At 39.4% G+C, this 19,928-nt stretch overlaps 1 protein-coding gene across 1 annotated transcript in view; it reads left to right on the top strand.

Annotated features, from left to right (window-relative positions):
* Positions 1–19,928, top strand: part of EPAS1 (endothelial PAS domain protein 1) — a 158,784-nt gene that overhangs the window by 78,877 nt on the left and 59,979 nt on the right. The window contains exon 2 of the mRNA XM_034764423.1: positions 6,189–6,379. Coding sequence (XP_034620314.1) covers positions 6,189–6,379 — 191 coding nt within the window. The remainder of the gene's footprint in view (positions 1–6,188; positions 6,380–19,928) is intronic.

Genomic DNA, 19,928 nt, shown 5'->3' with positions numbered 1-19,928 from the left:
GTTGTTTGGGTTATTTTGGGGGACCTGGGGAACTTTTGCTAGTGATAATTCATGTGATTTCATGAAATACTCCTGAGTACTTTGTCTTCTTTGCCCGCATACAACAGCAGTTTTCAGAATCTGAACTAAACGCACTCAAGAGTGACTAAGGAATTGTGTAAACAGCCTTTTGGGAGAGTGGGGAAGGGAAGACAAGCTGTTTATATTCTGTGGTTTGAGAATCATCCATAGATTCTCAACACTTCCTTTTCTTACAGGTGAAACTCTTTTACGGTGCTCATGCATGGATAAACACTGCTTCAGCCACCCGAGAGCATCATCAAACTAGCATGGAAAATCCTTGCTTGGAACTTTCTTTTTCTTCCACCCAAACAACCATCCCACCATTACCTCCTGAAAGGAGGCTGAGGTACTCTGGTGAGGGAGCCAGTCAGGCCTGCTCCCTGATCTGGGTGTGATTTCGTTATTTTCCTGCAGAAGTTTGGACTTTGACATTCCTTTCTTACTCATGCAATTACAACATGAGTGTGTGTGTGGGTGGAGACATGAGGGTCTAATCCAGGCCCCCTTGAACCAATGGGCTTTGAGAGGACTCACTGGAGGCACTTGGTGGCTGACAGGCTCTGTGTTTGTGTGTTGGTGGAAACACTGTTGCTTCACATTGTTCCTTGAAAGTCCCAGAGAGGTTTGGGTGAGCTAGATCCATGCTTTTGAGTCACTTTTTCCAGAGAATGATATGCATTCGGGCCAAACAGCTCTTTCTTTTTCTCCACAAAAGTGGGTTGTAGCCTGACTAAAATTGCTGCGAGGGAGTGATTCAGGAGTTTGCTAAGCCCTGCTTTCTCCTGATCCATCCTCTTACCACAATGAGGTATGAATAAGATTCCGTGTAAGCACTCTTTCATGGCTTAGTACAGCCCAGTTGTTGAGTAGTTCTGCTTCCACTCTCCTGACATGGGTGAATCAAGCCATAGACTGGGTAAAATACTCCCTCACTGAAATCAGTAGGAGTAACTGCAGACAGCTTTGGCCTTCAGTGTGCAAAGGAAAACAATGAAAACACCACATATTAGTGAGGTCTCTGTTTTGCTTGACTGCCATTGCTTGTGCAGGATGTTCCATGAGGTGGGAAAAACAAACCAACAAACATGTACACCAGCAATTTTTGAAACCTCACAGCTACAAGGTGGAAGCATGGAGTGACATTCTTTGAAAGAGTTGTCTCTGGCAGGCAAATAAACAAAGAAGGGTAGATAGAGTCGTGTTGTTGGGATTCTCTGTGCCACTAGAAATATCTGGCGTTGCACCAATGTGTGTGTGTGTGTTGGATCTCTGCTTGCAGTAATGATGCAGCTTCAGTGTGCTGTGTTAGGGAGAGAAAAGGAAAAAACAGATATACCTGAGGTGACCTGGGTGGGGGGGGCAGTATTTCAAGCAGAAGTGCTTGCATTCATATAACTTTATTTATTTATTTATTTATTTATTTAAAACACTAATGGTTGAGTAAATTAATTCTGTAAAAGGTAGAGAGCCTGCTTTTCTTTACCCTAAGGATTCTTAGGGTAAAGAAGAGCCATGGGTGCAGTATGTAATAAATTTTAACAAATGTCAGCTATGAAAATAATGACTGTGATCAGAAACATTGTAGAAGGATAGTGTAATACAGTTTGAAACAATGACTCTCTAAGGACAGCATAGGTTATTAAAAATCTTGGGCAGCCATCATTAATGAAACCACCTTGCCCCATTAGCCACACTTCTATATTATATTTACTGAAGTTGACAAAACTAAGTATTTTTCTTTGTGGCTTGAATGGCATCATGAGGTTGCCAGTCTTACACAACCCATTTTTAATTTGTGAATGGCAAATGTTGTCCTGTGTACGTGCTTGGTTTAGAATTGAAATGAAAGGAGGTTTTTTGGTGGGGATGCTACTTTCTACAATTTTGGATGTTTTGTATAATTTAGAACCAATTTGAAAATCGCGGGTTCTACATTTAGAATAGAACTCAAACATTTGTGGTTTGAGTTACATTCTCCAAGTCACAATCGGAAGTTCTCATAAATATTGCTGCATGGGGGTTTTCTGTTTTGTTTTTGTTTTGTTTCTAATTTTTATTCCACTGGTGTACTTACTTCTAGAGATGAATCATTTTGGGCATAGCATAGGTTTCTTTACATAGAAATGGGGTTTTAAAAACATAATTTCCCTGAGAAAACATTGGTGTAAAAACACACATGGTTCTGCTTTTCCTGCAATCTGCAGAAGAAGGACAATAGAGGTAGCTGACTCTCCTGCACACAAACACTGCAGAAATCTGGGTGGAGGGACTGTGCATGAGCAGATAAATCTGACCGTTATTTATTAAATTACCTTCAATCCTGTTCTCGGCTCAGATGCCTAATACTACACCAGCTCAAAAACTAAAATATTTGTTGTGTGGGGAAAATGTTTCTATTATATGGACTTCCATAGTTGCTGGCAAGTCATAAAGACAAGAAAAAAGTACACCTCTACCACAATATAACCCTGTCCTCGGGAACCAAAAAATCTTACCCATTATAGGTGAAACTGCGTTATATAGAATTTGCTTTGATTCGCCGGAGTGTGCAGCCCCGCCTCCCCCTGAGCACTGCTTTACCGTGTTATATTCGAATTCGTGTTATATCGGGTTGCGTTATATTGGGGTAGAGGTGTATGTTAAAGGTAGGTTCCTTCTGACCTAAATGAACAAATGTATTTCTAACCCTGCTTGTTTTAATTTTGCATCTTGTTTGTTGCGTTGTGATTTTAAAAGTGTACTTGATTTGGGGAAAAGAGTTGCTGTTATCTTCTTTTGCATCTGAAAAGTCTATTTATTTTATTGAGCTGTGTTGATTTAAAATTTTATTTATCTTACATTTATTTGATTGTGCACTATGGCCTAAGGCTAAGATGCTATACTAATTAACTTGTGTTTGTTAAATTACCATAGTCCCATGATATGAAAACTCCACCCATTCAAAGTAAAGAATCAGTGTCCCCTTGTGAGGGCCTGTTACTCAGCTAAGCAGTCCCTTTGAAGTATTGTCAAATTTCTATGCGACTGCTATTTCCATGTTTGCAGCATCTCATAGATAACTTTCATAATAGTCTCTCTGCCAATATATTCACCTGGGGAAAAAATAGTTCTGTACTAAGTTGGCTGGAGGTCAGTCTCAGGGATTAAAAGGCGCATTTCTGAGGCTTCTTACCCTGGTAACATGCCCATCAGCACACATCTACAACCTCATCCACCTAGGCTAGGGTTGCCAATTTTTGACTTGAAGAAAACCAAATACCCTTGCCCTGTCCCTGCCCCACCCCTTCTCTGAGGCCCCACCCTGCTCACTCCATCCCCCCTTCCTCCTTTGCTCGCTCACTTGCTCATTTTCACTGGGCTGGGGCAGGAGGCTGGGCTGCGGGAGCGGGTGAGGGCTCCAGCCAGGGATGCAGGCTGTTGGGTGGGGTCAAGGTAAGGAGTTTGGGGTGCAGGAGGGGGCTCTGGACTAGGGCAGAGGGTTGGGGTTTGTGTGGGGAAGTGAGGGCTCTGGGGTGAGGCCGGAAATGAGAAGTTCAGGATGTGGGAGGGGGCTCTGGGCTTGGGCCAAGGGGTTTGGAGTGTGTGTAGGGGGGTTGGGGTGCAGGAGGGAGTGTGGGGTATGGGATCCAGGAGAGAGTTTGGGTGCGGGAGGGGGTTCTGAGCTGGGGCAGAGGGTTGGGGCGTGGAGGGGTTTCGGGGTGTGGGCTCCGGGGGCTGCTGACTTCGGCGGCGCTGACTTCAGGCGGGAGAGAGTCTGCGAGGCTGTCAGGAAGCAGCTGCATGTCCCTCTGGCTCTTAGGTGGAGGGGCGGCCAGGGGCAGCGCACGGAGCCCTCCTGGCCACCCCTCTGCCAAGGAGCCGGACATGCCGGCTGCTTCTGGGAGCCCGCAGAGCTGCAGCCAAGATGACAAAGCCATCTGTGATGACAAGCACTTCCAACCTGTCCAGCCACACAACCTCTCCCACTCAAAATATGCTATAATCTGTCCAAGGTCACAAACATCTTAGTTCATAGCCTCAAAATGAGAGCCTGTGTAGGTGACACTAGAAATGGGATACTTGCTAAAATATTTCAGCTTCTGAAACTGAGAGACTGACCTCTTACATGTCACATACTGTTCTCATCCAAGCCAGGTCATTTAAAATGACTGCTTTGTTATTGTTTTCTGACCAGGAAATGGAGCAGTACATTTCACTGGACACGGTATAATGAACAGCTAAGGGCCAAAGCCATCAGTTGTCATAAATTGATGAAGTTCTACTGACGTCAGTGGGACTACACTGATTTATATCAGCTGAAGATTTTTAAACACCTCTTAATTATTTTTTATTTTCTTTTGGGGGAGATGTGCTCTGTGGTATAAATGCATTTTATAAATAGACTTGGCAGAATTCAATTTGTAAAAAAAAATTCTGATGGATAATATTGGTTTAATTGTAAGCATTTTTTTAGATTGTTATCCATTTTAGATTTTCACAGTGGCATGACATTATTGGGGGATGTTAGACAATTATTTTATGACAGTAGACATTGATATTCAAAAAGTTTGACTTTATAGACTGTTAAACCTCAAATTGTCAGCATCACATGATCCTTAGATCAAGAAATCATACCTATTCATTTGTTAGTCCATTCCTCACAAGCCTAATTCAAAAGTCAAAATCACTGGATTTTTACGCTAATTAAATTCTCAAGCAGCTTTTTATTTTTTACTTTGCCTATCTGTAAATCTTGATTATTATAGTGGAAATATTTTTTCATTGCTTTGTGTATGTACGGTGAAATTGACATTTACTGGTAAAAATCTAATTCTTCCAAGACTATTTATGAAGTACTGTATAGGAATTAATGAAGCTTTCCCTCAACAAACTAGCCACCCCAAACTTGTAACAAACATGCTTGTGTTTCTTGCTTCTTTAAACTTAGCATTGTGCTTTCTGGTGGATTAATTTTGTCCACTGCCCCTTGTAAAATACCTTTGACCTTTGTTATTTCTTATTCTCCTTGGAGTGTGGAGGAGCCGGCTCTATTGGTTATGTTTATTTCACTGGAGGGACAGACAGGAGAGAGAAGGAGACTTTACTAGAACAGATTTTGCCAAGAATTGGCTTTATTTCATTCTACGGTATTTTTCTATTTAATATATTTCATGGTCAGTCTCTTTCATAGTAAAAAAAATAATAAAATAAAAAAGATGCTTTTTCATGTGTCGCATCAGATTTTGAACTGGAACATTTTGTGTAGACCAACAGAGCTTGATAGCCTACTGCTTACTTTTATTGAAATACAAGGAATGGCCTTTCCAACTCACTATATGTAGGAACTGCGCCACACTCTCTGAAATAGCTCCAACTGTAAAACAGGTGCTGTGAACCCATCACCCTGGTGCACTGCTCTCTACACTCTGTTCCTGGCAGGATTGGATCCTTTGTGAGAGGTCTGTAGTCAGTAGTAAAATTCACATTATTAAGGTGCATTTTCTTTAATATCTGTCCCATATGACAGCACTGTAAAAGTTCCTTGCACTGTAGGGAGAATTATCAGAACAGCGTTCTATGATAATACTGTATCATTCCATACATTATTTTATATAGTTATGGAAACTAAAAGATTCTGGATGTAATCCTTACCCTTGTAAAGACAATGGGAGTTTTGCCATTGACTTTAAGTGGGGTCACAGTTTCTTTACAAGGCATTTTGAAAAATATATATGTCTCCAAAGACTGAAAATATCTGAATTCAGCTTGCTTGAAGAATCCAAACAATTTTTAAAACCTCCTGAAAACAAAGTCCTTTAGTGAATCAAATTTAAGTTGAATGATGGCAGCACCCATGATTTGCTGTATCTTTTAAGTCTTATCACTAAAGGCCACATTTTTCTCCCATTGAAGTCAATAGGAATTCTGTGGGACCAAATGTAAACCTGAATAAAATTTCAACTTTTTCTTTATTGTGATGTCACTTTCCAGGGGCTTTTATAAAGAATCAAAATGCTATCACATCTATTATTTTAAGCCAATGGCCAGCTGGCTCACTGCTGAGAAGATCATACTCCTTGATAGTTAATGTCTCTCTTAAGATATGAATTGCTTCTCAGGAGCTGTCTTTTTTGCTTACTTTATAGGAGCAGCTCAGAAAGGAGGAAGGAGAAATCAAGAGATGCAGCAAGGTGCAGAAGAAGCAAGGAGACTGAAGTATTCTATGAATTAGCCCATGAACTGCCCTTGCCCCACAATGTTAGTTCGCATCTGGACAAGGCATCCATAATGCGTCTGGCAATCAGTTTCTTACGCACTCACAAACTGCTGTCCTCAGGTAAGGCCCATAGAAGAGAAAGGTCAATGTTAGTTGATATCACAATGGCAAAGGTATGCTTATTATTTTCTAAATACAAGAGACTAAAGGCATAAAGGGGACACCTCCACACGTGTTCTGAGAACTCAGACAAACATTAGAGCATAGCTTTTCATCAGAACAATGTGATTTTTTTTTTAAGGGCTTAGAGAAAATTGAGCAATATCAGTCATTAATTGTCAAAATAAGATTTGAAGCCAAATTCAATGACATTTCATATAGGTAGAAATTAATCTAAAAATGCCCTAGAAAATGGCTAATTAAAATCAATTAAAAAGATTTCAGGCTTCAAGAATGTAATCATAATTAAAATACCTAGAGTATAAATTGCAGAAAATTTTCCATGCTGAGACAAGTAAATCCTGATTTGGCATAGAAAACACATTTGCATATGTGCATTTAGAAGGTAACTCTGACATTCTGAATGTCCAAAAAACATTGTTTAAAAGGATTATTTGTATTATATGCTGATAGTAGATAGATAATAGATGGCATTCTGGTAGATCTGAGGCACAATGTGCTAAAATAGCTAAAGCCACAATCTTAAAATATTTGACCTGGATGGAGAGATTCTGTTAAAAGAGAAACCACCCACTTTGCTCATTTCAGAGCTATATGATGGTGCACATGGTGAATGGGATCTTTCAGCATCAGTAAATTATGAAATGTATTTTAAAAGTTTTTAATTACTGCTACCACTTCTGAGTGTACGCTGCTCTGGGAAGTGACTTTGGTGGACATTTGTGGCCCCTGCAACCTACAAGATCAATGAAAGCAATTGTAATAGCAGTTTCCATTCTTTGATTCTGAATTGTGGCAAGGAATAACACCTGTATTTAGTTTTATGACAGAAAAAATCAGGGATGTAAAATGGTAAAGAATTAATCCCTTGATGTTTGGAGGCATGCCATTATTCATTACCTACAATAGGATGTATAAGGAGTAATTACAACATCTAAAATCAAAGGGTCACTTAGTTCTTTGGACTAAACACTGTAAGATCTAGAGATGGTAAAACTGTTTGATTAAACTAAAAACAGACCTGAATCTTTGCATGTTCTTCAAAGTTAACTATGTCTTCAAGATTTGCATGTCACTAGTCTTGATCTTTCTGGGGTGATTTTCATACAGTGATTTCTTGAACACTGAAACTACAACATTAACAATAACTCATACAATACCTGAGTTAAAAATGAAATAGTATGGGTGAAATCCTGTTCCTAGATAAATCAATGGTAAAACTCCTAATGACTTCAATGGAGTCAAGATCTTACCCACAGTCTTTAAGTTGACAAGTGTAGTAATACTGCAAAAAATGCTATTAGAAAGCATCTTATTTTTTCTGTTACTTCTTGAGTGTCTGTTTTATCATGGAGTGTAATAGCTAAATCACATGCTAATTGTGGTTATTCAGCAGGTCACGTCAGATTAAATCAAATTCATGCATTTCTATTTCCAGGTGATTATGGGATGTCTTTGTGTTTACTGTGATGCATTTCCACTTCCTCAGAACTGATTTAAGAGTTTTTATTCTTGGCTCATAGTGATTGTGAGAATATTACATTCTATCTGTGCCTATTATAATGGAAAATAAAATAGAGGGATCTTTAGAAAACTCTCTTTGCTTAACAGAACTTGCATATCATCTGTGGTTTTGTCAGTAATATGCCATACTCAAACAAATTGCATAAAATAAACAAACTTTCTTCCCATTAAAAACTCCATATGTCATGCCAACTAGTTACCAGTTAACCAATTTTAAATATTGAAGAAATTTTTTTACATTTGCAGATTGCAAGCTATTGGTTGGTGTAGAGTAGACTAGATTAGTGGGAAAACAACTTTCTTTTTTTCCCTAAGGACAACAAGATAGATAACATTATTATATTACAAGGATGTCTTTGAAAGTTAAAATTAAGTAATTTCAGATTTGTTGTTATCATCATCACACAAGGACACCAGATTCACCTAGCAATTACTAAGGCAAAATGAACTCTTTCAGAAAGAATTAAATCTATATTTCTTGGCAGACTAAGAAGTATGAATAAAACATATCTTTTAGTGCCCTCATACACGTCTGGCTTAAATGTATACTGTTTGACACTTCCAAGATCTGATATTGGCATGATTTGTCTGTGATATTAAATCAGCTTTTAAAACTGATTTTGTGGTGAATGCAACTGAATCACTTTACCTGGAATACCCCACTACCCAGTAGCTAAATGAACCTGAAATAAGTCATCAGTTACAATTGTGACAGCCTTTGTTTTAATAATTCAACTTTTTATTTTCCAAGTCAGGTATAAATATAACTATAAATCCAGCAGCAAGTCAGATGTTGTTCTTCTGTTTGTACAGCAAATATAATTACATCATCTAACCAAAGTCTGAGTTGTTTCTACACAGAATGCACCTTTAGACATCCAAGACTTTCAGAAATTATTTTGGGTGTCTGCACTTTTGAGTGCCCACCTTGAACACCTTAAAGGGGCCTGATTTTTCAGAAAGTGCTTTACACCTGCTCTCCAAAAATCAGAACCCTCTAAGGTGTCCCAAACTGAGCATACAGAATCCTTGGTCACTTCTGAAAGTCTTGGCCCATAGCCGTGTTCATCTCAGGTGCAAATCTGTTTAAGTTAACCAAGTGATTTACGGATGAATTTGATCCTGAATATTTGAAATAAATAGTTTTAAAATGTTATTGGGTTTTAGAACACAGCAGTGTTAAATTACTGCGAAGATTTGTGAAATCCTATTTGATGAGACAAGACTTTACTTTCATCAGCCTGTTGCCTCCCTCAGTAGTCACACATGATTACCATTAATACCAGTGGGAAGAATGCATTGGTATCAAGGGAGAGTAGAAACTTACCAATAAATTCCCAAGAAGGAAACACAGATTGAGATATTTTAGGAATTATATATTGAAAGAATTAGCCTAAAGTAAACCTATACCCATTAGGAAATTATTTCTTGCCCTGAATAAGCGTGATATTTGGAAATCAAGTTTGTTGTAAATAAAAGTTGACATTTCTGAGAAAACTATTAGCAGTCAAGGTTTAATTGAAAAAAATATTGTTTTTGTCCCTCAAGAGAGAATGGGGGCTGGCTAATAATATGAAGAGCTTGATTTTGTTATATAATAGTTATGTACAATAGTTAATGCTTAAATAGCATAGTTTTTCTGATCAGTTAATTTGAAAGTAGGATGAGAATTAGTTTACCACCTTTGATATTGGGCTCTTTTGAATTAGATACATTTTAGCAGCATACTAGTTGTCATCAGACAATGATGAAATGTCAAATTTAATGGAAAACGTTAGTTTCCAATACAATTTGTTGCTCATGTCTGACCAGGATTGCTGCTCATCATGCAAACATTCTGAAAGTAGTGTGGAACAAAATGGAAAGTGGATTGTGAGATACTTAACCACATTCTGCTGTCACACCAGTCTAAATCAAGACTGTCTGCAGTAGCTTGAATAAAATTACCCTTGATTTATGTTGGTGTTTACAAGAGCAGAATTTGGCCCTTTTATTACACATGAGGAACCTATTTCCAGTAGGGTACATTGATAAAATGATTGATTAGAAATACAGAAGTTAGTGTGACAGCTGGTCTCTGACTGCTGACATTGAAAATGAGAATTTAAAGGACTGAACTGTCCACAAGAAGCAGTGGATCGCCTCAACTCAGGCTACTCCTTTTCATTTTATCTTGTCTTTTTGGACACAACCTTGATTAAGTCAACTAGACATTTTTTTATAAACTGGACTTGAGTGTATTTATTTTGTAACTGATTGGAACTGTAAAAATAATATTTGCTGCATTTATGTACTCACATTGTCAGTAAAACAAGCTGCCAATTCAACTTGAAAAAAAATACTTTAAAGGGAGTCCAGTACACAATACTGCTTGCTTAGTGTTTTTGTTATTATTCAAGCTTTGATTGTTTTTATCAAAAGCTACAGTCATTTAAGAAAAAAATGTTTTGATATCAAAGTATTTGCAACGTGTTCTGATCCTGCCAGGGGTCTGATACTTCCAGGGGCTGACCTCTATAATTCTCATTGTATGGGTGAGAATTCAGACTGATGAGCACCTCAGAGGACTGGATCCTACATTCACACTGTAACAGGAATTTTCAAAGGGGCCTAAAGCAATTAGATAGCCAACTGGTCTTGAAAGTTAATGGGTGTCTAACTCCATCATTAACAATAATAATAAAAAATAATTTAATAAATGCTTAATAATAAACTCAAAGGGTTTTACATTGGAGGCCAGTGTCATTATCTCTATTTTACAGATGGGTAAAATGAGGCACAGAGAGGTGAAGTGACTTGCCCATTGTCACCCAGCAGGTCACTGGTAGAGCCAGGAATAGAATTTAGGTCTCCTGAGTCCCGGTCCAATGCACTATCCACACTTCCTCCTCCATTAAGGCCCTCTGAACATACCTGCTTCCATGTAAGGTGTTGCAACTCCATTGAAGTCACTGAAAGGTCTGAATTTGGCCCTTTGTGTCCTATCATAATAGGAAATAGCTGGCTGAATATCTTCAGAGTTCAAAAGGGTAAAAAATACCAGGTTTTGCTTTTATAAAAGTTGTTCTTTACTTAGTAACACATTTCCCTTTGATTTTCACAGTAGGCAATTCAGTGTGGGAATGTTGGAAAGGAAGTCTTTAACATTTAGAAATACAGGCTGTAGGTCTGACAACCTGATTGAGATCAGTATCACAGGAAGCAAACTGAAACAATAGCTTTATAATTGTTTCCATGCTGTGCGTAGACAGAACAGTACACAATATAACTGGAACTTAGCAGAGACATTGTTAAATATGATCACCTTAAAGATTTTTCAAGATGTCTTCTAATTATACTGACATGATAGATTTTGTCATCTTTATATGAGAAAATGAGTGTGATTATTTTAGAATATATCTTGTTTTTTCCAAATTAGGATCTTGATCCTGCATTTTACTTCTGTGAGTAGCTCAGCTGAAGTCCAAAGAGGCGTAAGAGTTTGCAGAATCAGGTTCCTAGGATCTTTAGTACACAGATAAAATTTGATGGCTTGACATATGGCCGGGCTTACTCTCTGAAACAGGGCAAGGGACTCAGCTATTTGGGAGAGCCTCGGAGTAGAGCTGCTACTCCTCTGGATCGAGAGGAGCCATCTGAGATGGTTCGGGCACCTGATAAGGATGCCCCCTGGGAGGCTTCCTTTGGAACTCTGACTGGGCACCCCCCACTAGAGGAGGCCCTGAGACTGACCCAGGACACACTGGAGGGATTATATCTCCCGGCTGGCCTGGAAATGCTGGGGTATAGGCAGGCTACTTAAATATCAATTTTGTATATTAATACATGTTGCCAGCAACTAAAGTGAGACTGTGACAACATTCATGAGAAAAGAAGCATCACTGGGACCAATGCCCTGCACATCCGAACTCTCATTGACATTAGTGAGTTGTGTGTTTCAGGACCATGTAATATGGTTCACGTTATGCCAGATACTTTCATTGGGTAATCAGGCAAAGATTGTTTTGTCAGCTTTCCCTCTCCTTATTCTAAGTGTACAGACACCTGGGACACTTTTCTGTGTAGAAATCCAGCAGAGGAAGTTGGGTGTTGGGAGTTGTTTCTGTGGAGAGAGACAGCAGAAGGAATGGAGAGGGAGCTGGGAAGCAGACGGGAAGTTGTTTCAGAGAAGGGAGGTTGTAAGGAAGTCGGTGTGAAGTTGTTTCAAGGGAGGGAGACAACAGAGCCGGAAAGCCAGCAGGGAGCAAAAGGGAAAAAATAGCTGTTCTGTATGATTTTAAGGGATAGCATAAACTCTACAGAGCACTGGTCTGGCTATTGTTTAGCATGTCTGGACAAGCTGAGACCATTGTGACATAAAACATTACTTAAAAATAGCTTGTTTGTTTGCTTTGCTTAATTGGAAAAATAACTCCCTGTGTCGATCCCAGCCCCATCAGTGAGAGTGGGAAAGCGTGTTGAATGTTACATTCCTACAGTGGCATCTCTCTTGAGAAAATTCATATATGACTTACTCCAGCTAAGGGTCTGATCCTACAAGGTGCTGAGTGCCTTCTGAACCTCCTCACAGATCTGGGTGGCCCTGACTGGATATGAACGCTTTGTAATAAAGTTACTAAATAGCAAAAAAGCAAGTATTTTCTAGAAAGTTGTTGATGTGCTCGTCTCTAAGTGAGCCCTTCAGGAAGCTGGGAGCTTTCCTAATGGCTTTTTGCTGATGCATCTAAATTGCAGCTTTTATTGAACAAATTGACAATATCTTCTCAGACATGAGGATTGTTATGTCAGGACAGAGAATCACAGAAAAAGTCAATTTCCTCTGATACTGAACAGGAGAAACTTTACTAGAATAAGACAAATATTATTTGTAAAGCTATTCTGTTTCTCTGTGATTCACTGAAGAGCAGTGGTTCTCAATCTTTCCAGACTACTGTACCCCTTTCAGGAAACTGATTTGTCTTGTGTACCTTCAAGTTTTGCCTCACTTAAAAACGACTTGCTTATAAAATCAAACAAGAGTACAGAAGTGGTCACTGCATGAAAAAGTGCTTCCTTTCTCATTTTTACCATATACACCTCTACCTCTATATAATGCTGTCCTCAGGAGCCAAAAAATCTTACCGCGTTATAGGTGAAATCGCGTTATATTGAACTTGCTTTGATCCACTGGAGTGCGCAGCCCCGCCCCCTGGGAGCCCTGCTTTACCGCGTTATATCCGAATAAAATAAATCAACTGGAATATAAATATTGTACTTGCATTTCAGTGTATAGTTTATAGAGCAGTATAAACAAGGCAATGTCTGTATGAAATTTTAGTTTGTACTGACTTCACTAGTGCTTTTTATGTAGCCTGTTGTAAAACTAGGGAAATACCTAGATGAGTTGATGTACCCCCTGGAAGACCTCTGCCTACCCCCGGGAAACCCCTGGTTGAGCACCACTGCTGTAGAGCTTATTCCTAGAACCTTCCATAACCCTTCTCCTGTCTGCCTTCCTAACATAGTTTTACAGAAACAGTACATGTATCCTAACAAAAACCCTCGCTCTTTACCCCCCACACACCAGATAAAACCCTGTCACCCTTTTTGGGGGGAGTAGGGAACAGTAATTGTTGTTATTGGGCAGCATGTGATTTCATTTGCTGAACATGACATCCAAACAACTTTCCGAGTCTTTGCCTAGCCCAGGGGAGGAGTCAAGCATCAAAGATTGACTCTGAGGTCATGCCAGTGCAGACGATTTCCAATAGACTATGTGCATTTGATACTTCTTTAAATTTAAAAAAGTCATATCTGAGCAAGATAAAAGGTGTCTGAAAGAATACAGACCCTTCTTTCAGATGGCATATGGTGCTTATTTACACCTGAGCTGTTATAGCTTTCAAGGGAAATCTGACTTTTAGCATTTAAATTTGTTCCAAGAGGTTGGACTAAAGGAAATGAGCAAGCATCTATGGAAAAAGTGTTCTAAAACTTGGGAACAGTGCACATCCTGACAGTGGGAATTAATCAAAGCTTGTTTATGAGAGATATTTTTAGCATAAAAGAAGGGCACTATAAACATTACAACAAGGACTTGCCATAACAGTTCAGAGTTACTGGGTGATCGATTGTACTTTTCTTTGGGCAGAGGAGAATTGATTAAAAAGCTGTAAAAAATTTAAATTTTACCCAAACTAGGAAATACTTTCTCAGGAGGCAGCATGATCCAATCACTAAGGCATTGGATTGGGACCCTGAGTACCTGGGTTCTATTCCTGGTTCTACCACAGATGTGGTGTGTATAATTTCGGGCAGGTCAGTTCACTTCTCTGTGCTTCTGTATCCCTTCCCATCCTTTGCCTTGTCTATTTTAGACTCTAACATCTGTGGAGCAGGGATTCTCTCATCATGGGTTGTACTGTGTCTAGCACAACGCAGCTCTAATATTGGTTGAGGTCCCTGAGTACAACCATAATACAAATAGTAAGTTGTAATGTGGCATGAATTAATATAAATTTAAGGAGACCAATGAGTAAAATAGAATTTTGCTCTCCAGTCTCGAACTTTTATTATCAAGGCACTGTGACTATGCCACAATCATTATTAAAGCAGAAATGAAAAGGGCTCCATTAAAAAGAAAGCACTTATTTGTAAGATTCCGCAAAGGGGAAAATACACATCATGCTTGTTTCAAAATGTAATTAGCAATTTTTTTAACATAATTTGAGTCAATAATTACCTTCCTAAACCCCTGAAAAAGCTGGAGAGGAGATGCCAAGTTACCTCTGCCAAAGTAAGTGACATCACAGCTACTGTAAACATAAGTTGAAAAAGTCATTCTGTTCTAACCCCCTATTTTCATTCCCTCCCAACTTGCTCAAACATTTTCCTCTGGGGCTAAAATAGCTCATGCATATAGTCCAGTGCAGTCCACTGGTAAATTGCCTAAGAAAATTTAAAACAAAATAAAATGGAGTCATTTCTGAGATATGCTTGAATTACAAAGTCTCTCTGTTTACCTTCCTATCAGTCTGCAAAATTGTACTTCTATTGAAGTTAATCAGATTTTTGCCATTGACTTAGGACTTGTCTGTACACAAAAGTTGTACCCCTTTAACTACATCAATGTAGTTAAAATGGTGCAACTCCCCTAGTCTGGCCTGGTCACACTGTTATAAAGATGCTTTATACTGGGATAGTTATCCCCCACTCAGGAAGGGCAATGATTATACCTGTATAAGGCATCTTTTATACTGGTATAGATACATCCACTCTAGAAGTTGTACTGGTAAAACTGTATGGGTAAGAAATCACACACCTAATCAACATAGTTATACCAATACAAAAAATATGTGTAGACCAAGACTTGGATGTGAGCAGCAGCAGGACCTACAAGGCACTAATTGACTACAAGTGAGGATTCCCATTAACTACTGACATTGAATCTGCCAGTGTTATGCAGCGTTGGGCCATTTTTTCTGTACTAATATAACGTTAAAAAAACTGGACCGGATCCGATGCAACAAAGAGTTTAAGTGTGTGCTTAAATTTAAGCATGTGCTTAAGTGATCTGCTGAATTGAGGCCCTAGGGCTTGATCATGCACCTCTTTGTGAGTGCTGCAAGGAGGTCATTCGTGCATGTGTATGTGACATAATACATATGGGAAAGTAACGTAATCGTCTGATACAAGTAAACCATTTGTTTTTTACCGTTGGTGGTACTAAGTATTTTGGAATAGAAAATAGTCTTCCTGCTTTTGAATGGTGATGTTTTGCTAATGCAAATTTAATGAGCTGATAAAAAAATAGAAAAAAGAGGCTTCAGTTGGAGAGTCAAGAAGATTAGGTTTGCTGTGAACCTACATGGTACAGTTTGTTTTGGGTTATAGCCAGGGCCCCTGCTGACTAAACTATTTGCTTCCGGAAGAGTAGTCTTGACATTCTGTATGCAGCATAATTGCACTTAGAAGGCAGATGGCCGCTTACATTAATTGTTTTAACTGGGCATTATGGTCAAAGTGAATATTATTCAGGTCTATTGTGGTATGTTTTCTACCTGCCAATTCCAACCCTGGTGGAATTCCATTGAAGTCAGTGGAGTTGCACAAGGTCAGAATTAGGCCCTACATTTTGTTTTATCGAAATTGTTATGCACAAATGAAATGACATTCACTCATTAAAGCTCAGTCTTGTCCTGTGCTGGGCGTGGTGGAAAGTGGCTGAATGATGACTCCACTCCCTTGCTTCCCAACACACCCACACAACATCAGGGCATGATGCCTAAATGAGCTCTCCAGGGAGCTCTAGAATTCAGCCTTAGTATGTTCCTACTGGGCACTTCAGGTATATGCTCTGCTGGTTATGGGGCATGGTCAGTTCCAGTGTGTAGGGGCTGCAGTGTATGACCCACTGAAATTCTCCTAGCCACACCTTTCAGTGCATTCCCATGTCTCACCCAGTAAGATTGCAGAAAGCCTTATGGAGGCTTGTCAGGTCAATTGACTCATCAAATAATGTCAATTGGCTTGTCAATTGACCGCCTATTATTTGACCAAAGTCAAGTATTCCAGCAAAAATGTTCTGATGTAGGCAATGAACTACCATTCTGAATGTATCATAGTGCCATTTGTTAGCAAGCCTACCTAAATATCTTGGTCACTTACATTACTACATGCTAATGCCACCTGTTGGGGGAAAAGGTGAACTAATTCAAAGTTGAGCATTTTGATTGGCTGGAATCTTTTAGAACAAACATGGTATGCATGTATATTTTTGTTTGTTTACCAGGCCATACAAACAAGTTAAAAGGAACATTTCCTGCCCTCAAAACACTTATAGTCTAAACTGACTAGACAAACATACAAAATTAACTCAGAAGGGAGTGGAGAAGGGAAAGGGGGGTTCAAAGTCATTAAACCTCCTTCCCCAACACAAGAAGAAAAGAGAGACAGCCATTAAGCTGCTCACCAAGTTGGCCTGCTGTCTACCTAGCATAAGAGCATTTTAAAATGACTTTTTCTCTTATAGTTGCTTTGTGTTTGTTTTATTTCTGTTTAATTTCATTTTCTTTTCTTTTGTAACTGTTCTGTCTTGTTTCAGAGTAGCAGCCGTGTTAGTCTGTATCCGCAAAAAAAACAGGAGTACTTGTGGCACCTTAGAGACTAACAAATTTATTTGAGCATAAGCTTTCGTGGGCTAGAGCCCACTTCTTCGAATGCATAGAGTGGAACATATACTGAGTAGATATATATACACATACGGAGAGCATGAAAAGGTGGGAGTTGTCTTACCAACTCTGAGAGGCCAATTAAGTAAGAGAAAAAAACTTTTGAAGTGATAATCAAGCTAGCCCAGTACAGACAGTTTGATAAGAAGTGTGAGAATACTTACAAGGGGAGATAGATTCAATGTTTGTAATGGCTCAGCCATTCCCAGTCCCTATTCAAGCCTAAGTTGATTGTATCTAGTTTGCATATCAATTCCAGCTCAGCAGTTTCTCGTAGGAGTCTATTTTTGAAGCTTTTCTGTTGCAAAATTGCCACCCGCAGGTCTGTCATTGAATGACCAGACAGGTTAAAGTGTTCTCCCACTGGTTTTTGAGTGTTATGATTCCTAATGTTAGATTTGTGTCCATTAATGTACATGGCAGAGGGGCATTGCTGGCACATGATGGCATATATCACATTGGTAGATATGCAGGTGAACAAGCCCCTGATGGCATGGCTGATGTGATTAGGTCCAATGATGGTGTCACTTGAATAGATATGTGGACAGAGTTGGCATCGGGATTTGTTGCAAGGATAGGTTCCTGGGTTAGTGTTTTTGTTCAGTGATGTGTGGTTGCTGGTGGTTCAGGTTGGGGGGTTGTCTGTAAGCGAGGATAGGTCTGTCTCCCAAGATCTGTGAGAGTGAGGGATCATCTTTCAGGGTAGGTTGTAGATCTTTGATGATGCGCTGGAGAGGTTTTAGTTGGGGGCTGAAGGTGACAGCTAGTGGTGTTCTGTTAATTTCTTTGTTGGGCCTGTCTTGTAGGAGGTGACTTCTGGGTACTCGTCTGGCTCTGTCAAGTGTTTTTTCACTTCAGCAGGTGGGTATTGTAGTTTTAAGAATGCTTGATAGAGATCTTGTAGCTGCTTGTCTCTAGCTGCGGGATTGGAGCAAATGCGGTTGTATCTTAGAGCTTGGCTGTAGACAATGGATTGTGTGGTGTGTCCTGGATGGAAGCTGGAGGCACGTAGGTAAGTATAGCGGTCAGTAGGTTTCTGGTATAGGATGGTATTTATGTGACCATTGCTTATTAGCACAATAGTGTCCAGGAAATGGACCGCGTATGTGGATTGATCTAGGCTGAGGTTGATGGTGGGATGGAAATTGTTGAAATCCTGGTGGAATTCCTCAAGGGCTTCTTTTCCATGGGTCCAGATGATGAAGATGTCATCGATGTAGCGCAAGTAGAGTAGGGGCATTAGGGGACGAGAGCTAAGGAAGCGTTGTTCTAAGTCAGCCATAAAAATGTTGGCATACCATGCGGGTACCCATAACAGTGCCGCTGACTTGAAGGTATATATTGTCCCCAAATATGAAATAGTTGTGGGTGAGGACAAAGTCACAAAGTTCAGCCACCAGGTTAGCTGTGACATTATCGGGGATACTGTTCCTGATAGCTTGTAGTCCATCTTTGTGTGGAATATTGGTGTAGAGGGCTTCTACATCCATAGTGGCCAGGATGGTGTTTTCTGGAAGATCACCGATGGATTGTAGTTTCCTCAGGAAGTCAGTGGTGTCTCGATGATAGCTGGGAGTGCTGGTAGCGTAGGGCCTGAGGAGAGAGTCCACATAGCCAGATTCAGAGTAACAGCCGTGTTAGTCTGTATCCGCAAAAAGAAGAACAGGAGTACTTGTGGCACCTTAGAGACTAACAAATTTATTAGAGCATAAGCTTTCGTGGACTACAGCCCACTTCTTCGGATGCTTATGCTCTAATAAATTTGTTAGTCTCTAAGGTGCCACAAGTACTCCTGTTCTTCTTTTTGCACATAGCCAGACAATCCTGATGTTAGGGTGCCAATGCCTGAGATGATGGGGCATCCAGGATTTCCAGGTTTATGGATCTTTGGTAGCAAATAGAATACCCCTGGTTGGGGTTCTAGACATGTGTCTGTACAGATCTGTTCCTGTGCTTTGTCAGGGAGTTTTTTTTAGCAGATGGAGTAGTTTCTTTAGGTAATCCTCAGTGGGATCAGAGGATAATGGCCTGTAGAATGTGGTGTTAGAGAGCTGTCTAGCAGCCTCTTGGTCATATTCCAATTTATTCATGATGACGACAGCACCTCCTTTGTCAGCCTTTTTGATTATGATGTCAGAGTTGTTTCTGAGGCTGTAGATGGCGTTGTGTGTGTGTCTTGAATAATGTTCACGTTTAAATGCTAACCTGACATTGCTAGAAAAGATAATTATTCTTTCATCTTTTAGAACTTCATTTCATTGTTTCACATTTTTCTGAGTTAAAATATCTCAGTTAAGTAAATTTGTTTTAGGAATATGTATCTATCTAAGGCTAAGTCTATTGGAGACCATAAAGTCTTTCATTTTTGCTTTTGCTGTGATTGCTGTTCTAATAAAGTAATGCTTTAAAATATTTGACCATTTTGACATTATCTGACAATATTTTACTGGTCAATTGACCGATTATTTTTTGGACTGGTCAAAGTGCTCAACCGTAGGTATAAGTAGGATTTACCCTTTAATCTTAAATCATTAATTCTTTAGGTATGTTAAAGTAAGAACAATTGATCTCCATTTCTTTCCTGCTAAAATATATGAAATAGATAAATATGATATGTATCTATAAAGTAATAGCTGCTTCAGTTTTCTATCAGACTTCCAAAATCAGTGTTTTCAGTAGAAATGGGGAAAATCCCTAAGAATGAATCCATCAGTATAGGGGTAGGGAAAAAAATGATAATTTTCATTTCCATGAAT

The sequence above is a fragment of the Trachemys scripta genome, chromosome 3, assembly GCF_013100865.1.
Source record: "Trachemys scripta elegans isolate TJP31775 chromosome 3, CAS_Tse_1.0, whole genome shotgun sequence".
Taxonomy (NCBI): Eukaryota; Metazoa; Chordata; order Testudines; family Emydidae; genus Trachemys; species Trachemys scripta.
This window is presented reverse-complemented; position numbering and strand designations above follow the sequence as displayed.